We start from the raw sequence: 12,267 nt of genomic DNA, 5'->3' as shown, positions 1-12,267 counted from the left end.
TGTCTTGTATGTTCCTCTGGATTTTCTATACCACCAGTAGCCCAGCTGGAATTAATCTCAGCTGCTTCAGTGAGCCCAGCAGCTGCCATACACCCAGAAATCCCTGAATTTGTCATGCCCAGATAAAGACACCAGTGACTGCGTTTTGTGTGAAGTCAGCCTGAGTCTCAAGGAATTGCTGAATCAGCCTCAAGGGTTTTGGAAATAAACAAGGAAAAGGGGGGAAAGAAAATCTCCCTTCATTAATCACTCCTCTGCTTTCTCTTTCCTGTGATTACCTGTCAGCCAGGATTCCCATGCATTTTGCACAGGATACACATCATGCAGAGACTTGAGCATATTGTCTTTCATGTCCACAGGTCTGGAAGGAAGAAGGAGCCTCTTTTCTAAGCCTTTCTGAAAAAGTAAATACTAAAAGTACTGTATGTCAGAGCAGCATGTTTAGGTGACTTTGGTGGGAAGAAAAACTTGGAATAATTATTCTGGACATGGATGACCAGGTCATCCCAGTCCTTTGTGCCCATCAGTGGGTTGGCACAGTCAGCTGCTAGACTTGCTCCTGGGAGCTGCTTGCTTGACAGAATTTCTCTCTGCCCATATGTCCAGGGAAAGGAAGGAAAAGAGAGGCTGAGGAAAGTGAGCCTCTTGCAGCCCAGTCTGTGCCACAGCATTCTCCCAGCAGTTCAGCACTGGGGCTTTCTCACAGACCATGGAAGACCCCTCTAGCCAAGAGCCAAAGCCTGGATTTGTTATTCCAGGTACTTAATTGAAGCTACTCAGGAGAGAGTGCTGCCAACTTGTTACAAGGCAGTGAAAATTGAAAAAGAGGAACTACAGGAGCACTACTTCTAGTGCTTTAGACTGCTGGCCCATCAAGTAGGGCCTTGAATAATAAATCTTCCAGTTAATACAGAGAAAGGAAATTTGCAACAGGATTCTCAGGGATGAGGTTGATTTTTCTGCAGTTTCTACAAATGAGGAGTTAGCTAGCAGATAGCTGCCTTCTCTATCATGTGAAAGCACAGGGAATCCTCTTTGGTGGCTTCTAGATTTCACTGAGCTCCTCACCAGTTCCTGAGTGTGTGTGGGAGAGGAAATCTGGCCCTTCCAAACACTTTAAAGGAGAAGAAAGTAGTGCCAGACTAAAGTTGTTCTATTGTGCATATGCTTATATTCTGAGATGGCATAGGCGTGACTGAGCCTAAACAAGTCATGCAGTGTGAAAAACACTTGGTAGGTGAATGTAACAGAAGAAAAGAGATGGATGATGAGAAATGAAACTTTCACCCTAAATCCTAGCTCATGACTCTACTTGCATCTGGGTCAGGAAGCATCAAAGCCTTCCTTGTCAGCACTGGTTGATATCCTGTATAAAGTGGCTCTTTCCCGTTTTATTGCAGAAAATAAATATATCTGGCACAGAGATATGAGCAGAATGCACCTTATTTGGTTTCTTTGTTGTTGCCCCTAAGAAAGAGGCCAACAACAAAATAGTATCCAGAACAAACTTCCCTCTTCAGGAAAGGAGCTTGTCCTTTCATATTGTGGTGGAAACAGTTGGTAAGGGACAAAAAGGCTGTTTGATCTGCTGCTCACTGTGTTAGATCTGTTGTTTAAATGCAGGATGTTCTCCTTCCTGGAGGACAAGGCCAGCAATTTTCTGCAAATAGATCCTCTAATTACTATAGAGAACGTGTGAAATCTCTAACAAGGATCAGCCAGAGCTGTGCAATCCTCCAGCTTTCTGAAGGATCAGTGGAGAATTCAGTAGGCAGGAAAGGCTGTTAAAGGAGCTGTGTAAGAGCTTCAATGATAGAGGACCTTTTCCTTCACAGCAAACATACCCAGAGAATTTGCATATTGCTGCAACATTATGACAGATGTATTTTCAGTCTGGCACTTGGGGGTTTTAATGTCATTATAAATGATCAAAAATAATTATATGACTGCACAATGCAACAGTGTGGGAAGCACTGTATTAGCTATTGCGCTTAATTATTTAATACAGAAAATTATCCACATGACTTTAAAAGCCCAGTGGGATGGTGAACCAGGGCCTCACTCACAGCAGCAGCAGCAGCCTGGAAAGGGAACAGTGCCAGGGAAAAGCAACAGACAAAAAATCCCAGCCCTCTGTCACTTCCTGTGAGGTTGTTTTAAAGGGTCCAAGGCTCTCAGAGAATCTTCACATAAGAACGGTACCAGATAACAGGCTGTGATACAGCACCTGTTGAGAACCATTTGTCATGTCAGAAAGTGATATTTCCACTGCCAAATGGAAACCTGGCTGACATCTAAGAGAGGTGATCTCCCTTCTGTCATGCATCTGGCTTTTGGAGACCTTGGAAACTTTAGTTTTCTTTGTTTCTGCTTCCCCAAGAGTCAAATGAGAGTAATCATCCTCTTTTGGCAAGTTATGATTGATGGATTACATAAAAATAAGTATTATTTTACTACCTACTCTAATCCATATAAAATTAAGCCTTTTATGAAAATGAAATAACTTAAAAGAAACTATCTAAAAATCTACAGCTCACACCTACTGTGCTGTTTCTGGAACATGGTGCCTTTCTGCCACTCAGCAGCCACATCAGAGCAGTCCGCAGCCTCTTCCCATGCTTCATACAGAGAGAGGGAAGCTGTTCCAAGTCCAGCCCCATGTTCAGAATGCTTCTTCACCCACTGCTTGCCCCTGTCTCATCTTCCCACAACTTGCAGTGGCTCTTCACTCTGAGAGATATGGCATTTCTGTTCTTGTAGCCTGAGTTTTCCTTCTTTTGAATCATTCTTGCCTGGGCTGGGATGTCAGTCCTACTTTAGGAGACAGACTATCTTGAACAATAAAACCCACCCCCTCTTTTCATAGGACTGTTTCATATTGCTGGGTTGGTTTATTGCCTTCAGGAATTATTTATTGGCCCTCATCAAGACATGCTGCTTCTAGACCTTCCAAAGTCTTTGAGCACTTGCAGCTTCTTCCAAATGGAATTTGACAGCAAAGTTCTCATGGAATGCCCTTTGTGATAAAAGATCTGTTCACCCATCACATTCATTTTTCAGTCTTTCTGGTAAAACTGGTGCTGATTTTGTTTCTCTTTGCTGAGAATAAGTCTGGTTTCTGGCTGCAGGGCAGTAATTGTTAACTGACTGCTGTGAGCTTACTGCTCATGAGAAAAAGGGCCTGACTCCTCATGGGGTATTGCTGTGTCACAAAATACCTGTGGGAAAGTCAAAAATGTTTATCTGATTTTCTAGGTGGACAGTAAAATTTATAAGAGAACTTTCAGCTATTCTGCCACCATTTTCATGCATTTATATCAAAAGGCCTTAGTCATTATTGTTCAGAAGCATTACTCACCCTTCCTTCAAAGGCACTTAAGAGCAATCCAGGCCAAAAATTACATCAGGATCAGCTAGTTGAATCATCTAGTTTCAGCATGCTTTACTGCTATAGTTTCCTCAGGCCTTCTCAGCATATTGTCTAGAAATATACTCTTTGCTATGTCTAAGAGATGCTTTCATAATAAATGCCTCCGTCTTGCCTTTGTCATGCTTCTTTTCCAGTCTATGGAGGACCTGGGACCAGAAATTGCACTTCCAGCCTCCCCTGTGGCTGAGAGCCTGTGTATTTCAACCACTTTACAGTAAATGAAATAGAGGGAGATGTAAGATGACTGTGCCACCAAGTGCCAGCACCTTCAGCACCTAAAGGGGACCTGCAGGAAGGCTGGAGAGGGTCTTTTTGCAAGGACACATAGTGATAGGACAAGGGGGAATGGCCTCAAACTGAAAGAGGGCTGGGTTAGATTAGAAAAAAATTCTTTACTGTGAGAGTGGTGAGGTCCTAGCACAGGCTGCCCAGAGAGGTTGTGGGTGTCACATCCCTGGAAGGGTTCAAGGCCAGGCAGGATTGGGCTTTGAGCAACCTGGGATAGTGGAATGTGTCCCTGACCACGGCAGGGATTGGAGCTGGATGATTTTTGAGGTCCCTTCCTGGCCAAACCATCCCTTGAGTCCATGTAGATGGGCATGGAGGCACTCACAGGGCTCTTTAGAAAATACAATTCTGGTGACATGAACTGGATTGAAAAATCTGGAAATGGAAATTCTCCATTCACAGATATGATACAGTCTTTTCTAGTCACATCTTCCAGACATTATCAATTATCATTAAGTGTGTAGAGCATAAAAAAGAGATTCTGTATTTCCAACCTCCATAAATGTTAATAGCTTTGTCAAATAGTGGCCTGGGGACTTTGGTTCAGGCAGTGGGGTTTTTTGGGGTTTTTTCCTGTGATGAAGGTATTTGTTGCCCAGAAGCACAAGCAATACCTGTAATTTGCTTTAGGATCTACAGGATCTCAAACAATAATCAAGAAGTGTCCTCTTCAAAGTGGCCAGTAACAAGGTACCTCAGTTTTCTAGCAATGACCTAGAAGTAAACATCTGAGGTCTTTTTCGAGATCACAGAGCCATTCATATCCTCCAACTCTTTTGTTTCTGTCAAGGAGAGTGTTCAGGATGCCCAAGCAGGCCCTCAGACCACAAGGGACACCTGTCTGCTTTCACAGGTGCCCTCATTGTGAGAGAGAGCATGAAACAAGTGAGGGAGGATAAAGGGAAACATCAACATTTTTGAGTGTCCATCTTGGGCTATAAGTTGGTCTTGTTTTCTTATGGAATAAGCAAAGAGTCATGAGGCTCCTTCAGAACTCACCAGAACAGTCCGGAGTGATGAAATGCTCCTCTTTTCTTTGCCTGTCTGTGGAAAGATTTGAAGGAGTAGAAGGGAGCCTGGTTTAATTCCCTGCAGCAGTGACTCATTACAGTGACTGGTAGGTGAACTGCAGGGACTCTGCCTCAGAATTAATCCATCAGTGGATGAGAGTTGATAGATAGTATGCAAATAGATGCTGTTTACCTGCAGCCTGTCAGGAACTCCAAGCAGCTGCATCCTCCACTTGATTCCTTCTCTATTAACATTCTGCTAATTTCCCTGATTGCTGTTATGGCTAAATGGTATCTCAGCACAACAGAATTTGCATCTGACACACATCTCTGGTCTGTGTCAGGAGCTATTGTAGCTTTGTAAGATTGTTCAGGACACACATGAATCCCCCAAATCTGCTGTGAGAGCATGTGCCAAGAGCTGTGGAACTGTGCAAATGTCCTTTGACTCAATCCTGTCCCTTTTGCAAAAGTACTTTCAGGGAAAGCCTCTTTTAATGAAGTCTGAGAACGGACTCTCACAGCTCTAAAAAGCCTGCAGCATTTTCAAAAACGAGTCCTTGTATTAACTAAATATCAGCCAGACTAGCAGTTCATCTCATTTTGTAAATCCCTAGCAAAGTCTGCTTTGCCCTTTACAATCAGCGGGAAATTTTCTCTAAGAAATCCCACTGAGTATCAGGGTATCAGCCCCTTTCTCTCCTTCCTATGTACTCTCTTCAGCTGATTTAGACTTGATGCTTCCTTTTGTTGTTTTAGCATGCAGGATTATTTCAGAGAAGTGGTAGCAAGGTCATCCTGCAGTTTGCCCTCTTTTTAAGCTGTGCAGTTATCTCTGTGTCTCAGTTTCTCCTCCTTGATGCTTCATTCCTGTATTCATAAATACAAACCTGCATGCATGTCCTTCCCTTTTTTTGCTACAACACTGAGGCATCATCTTCCACTGGGGACCATGCCACATACATTCAGATCCTGCCCAGTGAACAGCCTTGACCTTGCTGTGCTCTTCATCTTTAGAGAATATTTTTCTCAGAAGGGTTTGTTAAATTTTTCCAGCTACGTCAGAAGAGGCAGAAAGGAAAACCTGTGACTAAGCAGATAAAAAACTACATGTAAACTAACACACAAGTGACCCTGCAGGTCCCACAAGTCCCAAAACCCAGCCAGTACCACAACTGAGCACCCTTCCCCTGAGGACTTCTGTGCTTCTGTGGGGGTGCACAGCACTCCAGCTGTCATATTCTTGTTATGGTCTCCAGGTGACTCTGAGCTTCTGATAGACTCCCCTGGGCAATTTTCCCTCTTGTTATTACTGAGGCTTCTCAGATGTCCTATTTAGGATCTCGTATCCACAAAAAGTAGAAGAAATGGGTGTCCAGAGATGTCACTGCCTCTGCTAGCACCTAAATAAAACCTAGTTTCTTTAACAGCTAATCTCAGCAACTAGGAAACCTAAAAATGATTGGCATGCTCATTTTGAAATGTCTGCTCCTCTCACACAAATGAGATTCCATTCCAGTCAGCTACTGCATATTTATGCTCAGCCTTTCATGAATTTATTGATCATGTGGTGATACACTATCATTTGCTACCTTTGGGGGGGAAAAAAATGGGAAAAAATGTGCTCTACTGGTGGGGCTATTTCATGCTTCCTGAATACTCAATCCAATCCTCCTGGTCTCTCTCTGTCCTCTTTTCTCCCTAAAAGCTTCATGGATCTCCAAAATCATCCCACAAGAGAGGGTGACTACCATTCCCCAGTAAACCCCTGAGGATGCCATTATGTGGCATGCAATAATAGCTAAATCAGAATCAAGCCTCTCCCTTTATGGGTAAAATATGGTATTACACTCTAAATTCCTGTACTGCAAAAACAAACAGTGCCATCAATTCATTTCCAGTCAGACCTCCACCCTCTTGGGAAAAGTATGCAGAACTTTCTGGTGGGAAAAAATATTTTGGAAATACAACCTCTTTACTAGAGTGAAAGCTCTTCCCTCATTCAGTTCATCTTTCATGAGCCACCCTGGTACACTCCAGTGGGGAATGTGGCTTGAAGAGGTGCTTTGAGGTCACAAGAGGCAAATCCTGAGGGGTGTAGCTCACTCTCATTACACACTCATAACTGGTGACCAGGTTATGAGGTCTGATCCAAAGCAAAGTCCCAGGGGGCCATTTGTAGGTAAATGTCTCCGAGGAGGGTGGGTGGCTTTTCAGGGAAGGATTCCATCACTTGCACCCCAATGAAGCGTCTGTGCTCTCTGTTCCCTTGAGCTCTCTTTCTGTGAATAATATCTTCCTGTTTTTCACCCTTCTGTTTGAAACACAGAGGGAGCAGGTGAGGAGGAAAGGAAGGTTTTTAAACCCATGTGTTTCATTAATCCAACACTGGCATTTTGGATGTGGGGTTGAGTAAAACTTCATTCATATCCATGGTTCCTCTCTATCATTCATCTAAGAGACACAGGAGGAAGAGAAGAGCTCTCTGTGGTCCCAGCCACACAATAACAGACTGGGATAATGCTCTTTCTGGGATCCCAGAGCAGACCAGCCCATGACTTTCAAGCAAGGATCTTGCTGCTGAGACTCAGTAGAGCATCCCAGGAGAAAGAACTTGCAGTGTAAATTTGGAGCAACACTCTTGAAGTCAGCAGAGTGGCTTCAAATACACTGTGGTGTCTCAGAGGTCCAAAGCCGCTATTTTTGATGGCAATGAAAAAGGGACCTTTACTTTCCAGGCCTGAATCCCTCCTGAGATGTGCCAGCTCTGTCAGTGCAGTGTCATTGATTCCAGTGAGATTGTATTACTACTACTGGGAGCAATAAATCACTGAGTGGCTTTGGTGGTCATCTGAGGACAGGGTTTGATGCCACTTTGTCACCTGGGTTGTGTATCAACAGCAAATGCTGTTTTACCAGAGCAATGATTATTGGGCTCTATGTAAGAAGCTGCTCAGAAAAATGAAATTGTAAATTTGGTTACACCAAAAACATTCTTTGCAGTATGATGCCAATCATAGTAAAAATACCAAATGTCTGTCACTAGAGATTTGAAAATCATTAAAAGTCATCATCTAAACAATACATTTTGGATCTTTACCCTTGCAGCTGCCCAAAATCAAACTCTTGGGTTTTTTTGAAGTTGTTTGGATTCCTGCTGAAATTCTTACTAATTCCTAAATTGTGCAATTTGAGAGGAAATAGAAGAGAACCATGCTGTTGAACACTCGTATTCATTTGGCATGTGGGCAGTGCCATTGCCTTCTGCAGGACTGTGCCCATGGACAGGGGCAGGAGGATTGGGTCTGTTGTCTTCTACTCTCTGCTTTGATCCTGCAAGTGCACTGTCTGCCAAGGTCGCATCAGGCTGCAAAGGCACTTTGTGTAACTCTGTATGAGCTGTGTCTATCCTTTATTTATTCAAAATGCGTTTGCCTCTACAATTTAATCTGCTGTTCTCTCCCTCCCCTTCCTCTTGGTGAAGTCTAATTACAGTTTTATTCCAGGTCCATCTGGTTGTTAATGATGCTGGACATCACCGCTGAATCCATTCTAATATTTGTTGTGTATTTCTAGGCTGGACGCTGAATAATAATATTCTCTGAATTTGCTTTTGCTCCTGTTTGCTTCCTCCCTGTTGTAGCTAATTGTGTAGTAATGTGTAGCCATGGGATGGTTGCTCCTTCCAGTGTAGATCTGCTAAGAGAGTTGCCTATTTCAGGCTGCAGAATAAAGGTGTGTTATTCTGGTTTTGAGGAGAAGATTTCAAAGTCCCCTCTACTGGCTCCCTTCACTGGCTCTGGCATGGAACCAGCTGGGCAGTGGCTTTTTCTGCTTCATATTTTCTTTTCTTTTTTTCCTGCCCAAAGTGTAATGTTGTTCATAAATGTGAGCCTCAAAGTCTCATGGAGGCAGTGTTTCAGCAGATAGAAAGACACTTTTTGCCAGTGCCTGCTCCTTGTGATGGTTGAACCCACAGTAATCTGAGGTTCCCAAGCCTGACTTTGTACAGTGCCAGTACTGGGATTTTTTTTTTTTTTTCTTTCCTGTCTTTAATTATTTTTTTTTCTTTTCTCCTTTTTGCTTTCTGCAATGCTGCCTGGGAACACAGGCTCACACTTTACCCATGACCTGACTCTTGGACTAAGAATAGCAGTCACAGTGCAGCTCGGGTTCAGTCTCACAGGAGACGAGCTGCAGCTGGGAAACAGGGAGGTCAGGTTAGCCCATGCTCACTAAACCAAACACATGAAAGGAGCATGGAGGATTTTGTATGTTTGCCTCCTTTGAAGACTGGAGAAAAAGAGCAGGAGATTGGCACAGGTGCTCAGTGAGCCAGGATGAATTTTCTTTGCTCATGACATTGACTTGTAGAGGAAGTTTATGTAGAGGTTCATCCCCTAGGCTGAACAGGACCCTTCCAAAAAGGTCCTGTGTCCTTGCAGCCTATCCACCAAAAAATTATGCAAGATAAGGACAGTAAGCAGTGCTGACTAGCATTTCCTGAGCTCTGCTTAGGACAGTGAGATGTTTGGGGTGGCCCCTGAAGTGATCAGCCATCCTTTGTCCTGGACAGCCAAGGTGACAGTGCTGCTGTGGCACTGTCCTTAGCAGGAGTGAGCAACAGGTCTGGCTCTGGGCAATGCTAAGGCAAACTTTGCTCCTGCTGGGACAAGCCAGGCTGCATTCACAGCTCCATTTTGTGGTGCAGGTGTGCTTTCAGAGTAACAGAGATACCAGTCCTGCTCTGTATTATTGAGACGGGACCTAAAGCATTGCTGAAAGAAACTGTAATGACTGAAATGATACTGACTGTGGCTGGGTATAGAGAGAGGTGAGATTTAGATAGCACATCCCCAGCTTGACTGTGCCCTCTCCTCCATGGCACAGCAGCCAGCTATTCCCTGTGCCAGCACAGAGCTCTACAGCTGGAACATGGACTGGGGGATTGATATTGACATTGGGGAGCCATTTTTTGAAGAAACCACACTACCCTATTCCTGTACTCTCCCCACTAAGTCAAATGGGAAGGGTGCTGCATTGCCAGGAATGGAGATGTCTGGAGGAGCTGGTCCTGCAAGCCCCATTCCTGCCAGCAGCCATGCTCAAAATGATCTGTGTGACTTCCCTTCATCCCCTGTCTCAGAGCTGGAGGGGAGGGTGGCTTCTCTGGAATCCCATGAACTGGAGAGGGGCTGCTCACACGAGTCAGGGAACCCAGGCCTAGGCTACAGCTTGAGACACAACAAGTAGACTTAAGAGGAAAACCCCTTGAGGTGTCAGGGCAGAAATTCTAATGGTAATTTTGAACTGTTTTTGTCTGTCTAACATTCCTTTTTAATCCCCATCCTGCCTGCCCCTTCCTTATGTAGGGTTACTTTAGTGATCCTTGGAATGTTTTTGACTTCCTCATCGTAATTGGCAGCATTATAGACGTCATTCTCAGTGAAACTAATGTGAGTATTACTCTACCCTCCCCAGGATACCACCACCTCCTCCTCCTCTGCTGTTCCTTCTCTCTTTCTCTCTTTTTTTCTCTCTCTTTTTGTTTTCTGGTTTTTTTCCCTCTAGTCATGCTTTTATTGAACTTGCCGTCGTCCTTCTCCTTCTCCCAGGGAAAAAAAAAGGAGGGGGGGAAATGCCTCCTTCTTTTTCACTTGTCATAGCTGGCCCCAAGGCTGTGACTGGTGAAAGCGCACAGAGTTTGGGGTGTGTGTGCTTTTTTTCCCTCCAAAAGGTAGACATGCTTGAGTGTAACTTTCTGACTAACCAGGCTTTTGTTGATACCCTCCATCATGTGAAACGTTACAGAGGTTTGAGCAACCAATACTGTAGAGTGGTAAGAGACTATTTAATATGCCCACATAACCTCTTTCTTTTCTTATTTTTTTCCTCTTCTCTCCCTCTTTCATGCTTTTGTTTTGTTTTTATTTTCATTTTATTTTATTTTACTTTTTACTTTTTTTCCCCTCTTTTCTCCCTTTCCCTCTTTCTCTCCCTCCTCTCTCTCTCTCATTCTTTCTTCCTCTCCCTTCTTTCCTCTCTCTCTCTCTTTCTCTCTCATTCTTTCTTCCTCTTCCTTCTTTCCTCTTTCTCTCTCTCTCCTTGGCTTCTCTGCCACATGCAGCACTATTTCTGTGATGCATGGAATACATTTGACGCCTTGATTGTTGTGGGTAGCATTGTTGATATAGCAATCACCGAGGTGAACGTAAGTAGCTGGCGTCTGTCCATGATCGTGCCTGCTCTAACATTCGTCTTTCCCGGGTTCTTTTATTTTTTTTTCCCCCTCCCCCTTCCTCCTTTCTTTTATTTTCAGATTTTTTTTGTTTAATTTCAAAGCTCTTTATTCTTTTCTTTTTTTCTTCTTTTTTTTTTTGCATTTTCTTTGGTTTGGTTTTCTTCTGTTTTAATTTTTTTTTTTTTTTGGAACGACTTAAAGGACTTTTTGACTGTTGCATCATTTTCTTCCCTCCATAATCCGCCTGGCATGAATTAAACTGTATAGCAGGAAAAGTGATGGGAAACGTGGAGTGTAAGTGGAAAAGCTCTTTGTGCCATGGGAAGCTGCTCGAACAGGACTTTGGTGTGCCCAGTGTTATGCTGTGCCTCCCATGGCAGCTCAATACTCTCCACCCCACAGAGAGATAAAGGTCAGTTCTTTCGAGGTGGAACTGAGGGAACCAAAACAGGAATCCTCCCTGTGCCTCCTCACTCAGGCTTCCTCCAAAAGAAATAAATACCAAATTGTCTCTGTTTAGAGGAATCTGCTTCTAATGTTCTGTTTCAAATGTGACTATAATAAACAAAGGTAGATAAAATAAAAATAAAGCAGAAATCCCAAAGGAAAACAAAGCACCAGAGTTCCAAACCTTTTTTTTTTTGTTTGTTTGTTTGCAACCTGATTTGCTCCATCTCTCAAATTGCACCAGCCCAATTGGCACTGATTGGCCCCACTCGTGCCCATCTCAGCAGACAGATGAAGGACTGAGTGAGCCACAGAGACTGAAATGAGCATCTGGTGTGCAGGAAATAAATCACACCAGGCAATTCTTTTCCTATATCTCTTTTTTTGGAGGTAGATGGATATAGAATTATAGGATAAATAGACAAAGGACAGGCAGGAAACACAGAGATTTCCAAAAGAAAGACTGTGATGGGTTTATGAGCATGGACAAAAATTACACTGAAAAATGCAGCTTATAAAGGCCAGGAAAATAGAAAAATTGAAAGAAAATTGCCGTAAATATCTTAAAGAACAGAAAATCACTCATGAATTTTCAAAATTGTGTGGCTCTTGAATAAACATTCCATCTTGGAATTGTGTGCTGCAAAGGCAACCCATTGCAAGCAGAGAAGTGACAGCATAGTTTTCACTCATTGCTGTGTTTAGAGAAAAATAATCAGGCAGCATTTTGAAAAATAAAAATGCCTCACTTGAAACTTTCCAAACAAAATATTTTCATATCTTAGTTCTAGTTTAATTTCTGTTCAACTTTTTTCTTTTTTTCTTTTTTTTTTCTTTTTATTCTATAATTC

General features: G+C 43.1%; 1 protein-coding gene across 7 annotated transcripts in view; it reads left to right on the top strand.

Annotated features, from left to right (window-relative positions):
* CACNA1C (calcium voltage-gated channel subunit alpha1 C) overlaps positions 1 to 12,267 on the top strand; it is a 416,899-nt gene that overhangs the window by 348,787 nt on the left and 55,845 nt on the right. For 4 of the 7 annotated variants that reach the window (XM_077178176.1, XM_077178177.1, XM_077178179.1 and 1 more), the window contains exon 30: positions 10,856 to 10,939. In XM_077178176.1, coding sequence (XP_077034291.1) covers positions 10,856 to 10,939 — 84 coding nt within the window. Of the gene's footprint in view, positions 1 to 10,100; positions 10,185 to 10,855; positions 10,940 to 12,267 lie in introns of all 7 variants that reach the window. The other 3 variants (XM_077178178.1, XM_077178175.1, XM_077178180.1) reach the window with 2 other exon arrangements.

This window comes from Agelaius phoeniceus, chromosome 5, assembly GCF_051311805.1.
Source record: "Agelaius phoeniceus isolate bAgePho1 chromosome 5, bAgePho1.hap1, whole genome shotgun sequence".
Classification (NCBI taxonomy): domain Eukaryota; kingdom Metazoa; phylum Chordata; class Aves; order Passeriformes; family Icteridae; genus Agelaius; species Agelaius phoeniceus.
Note: the sequence above shows the minus strand (reverse complement) of the source record. Positions and strands in the feature narration are given on the sequence as shown.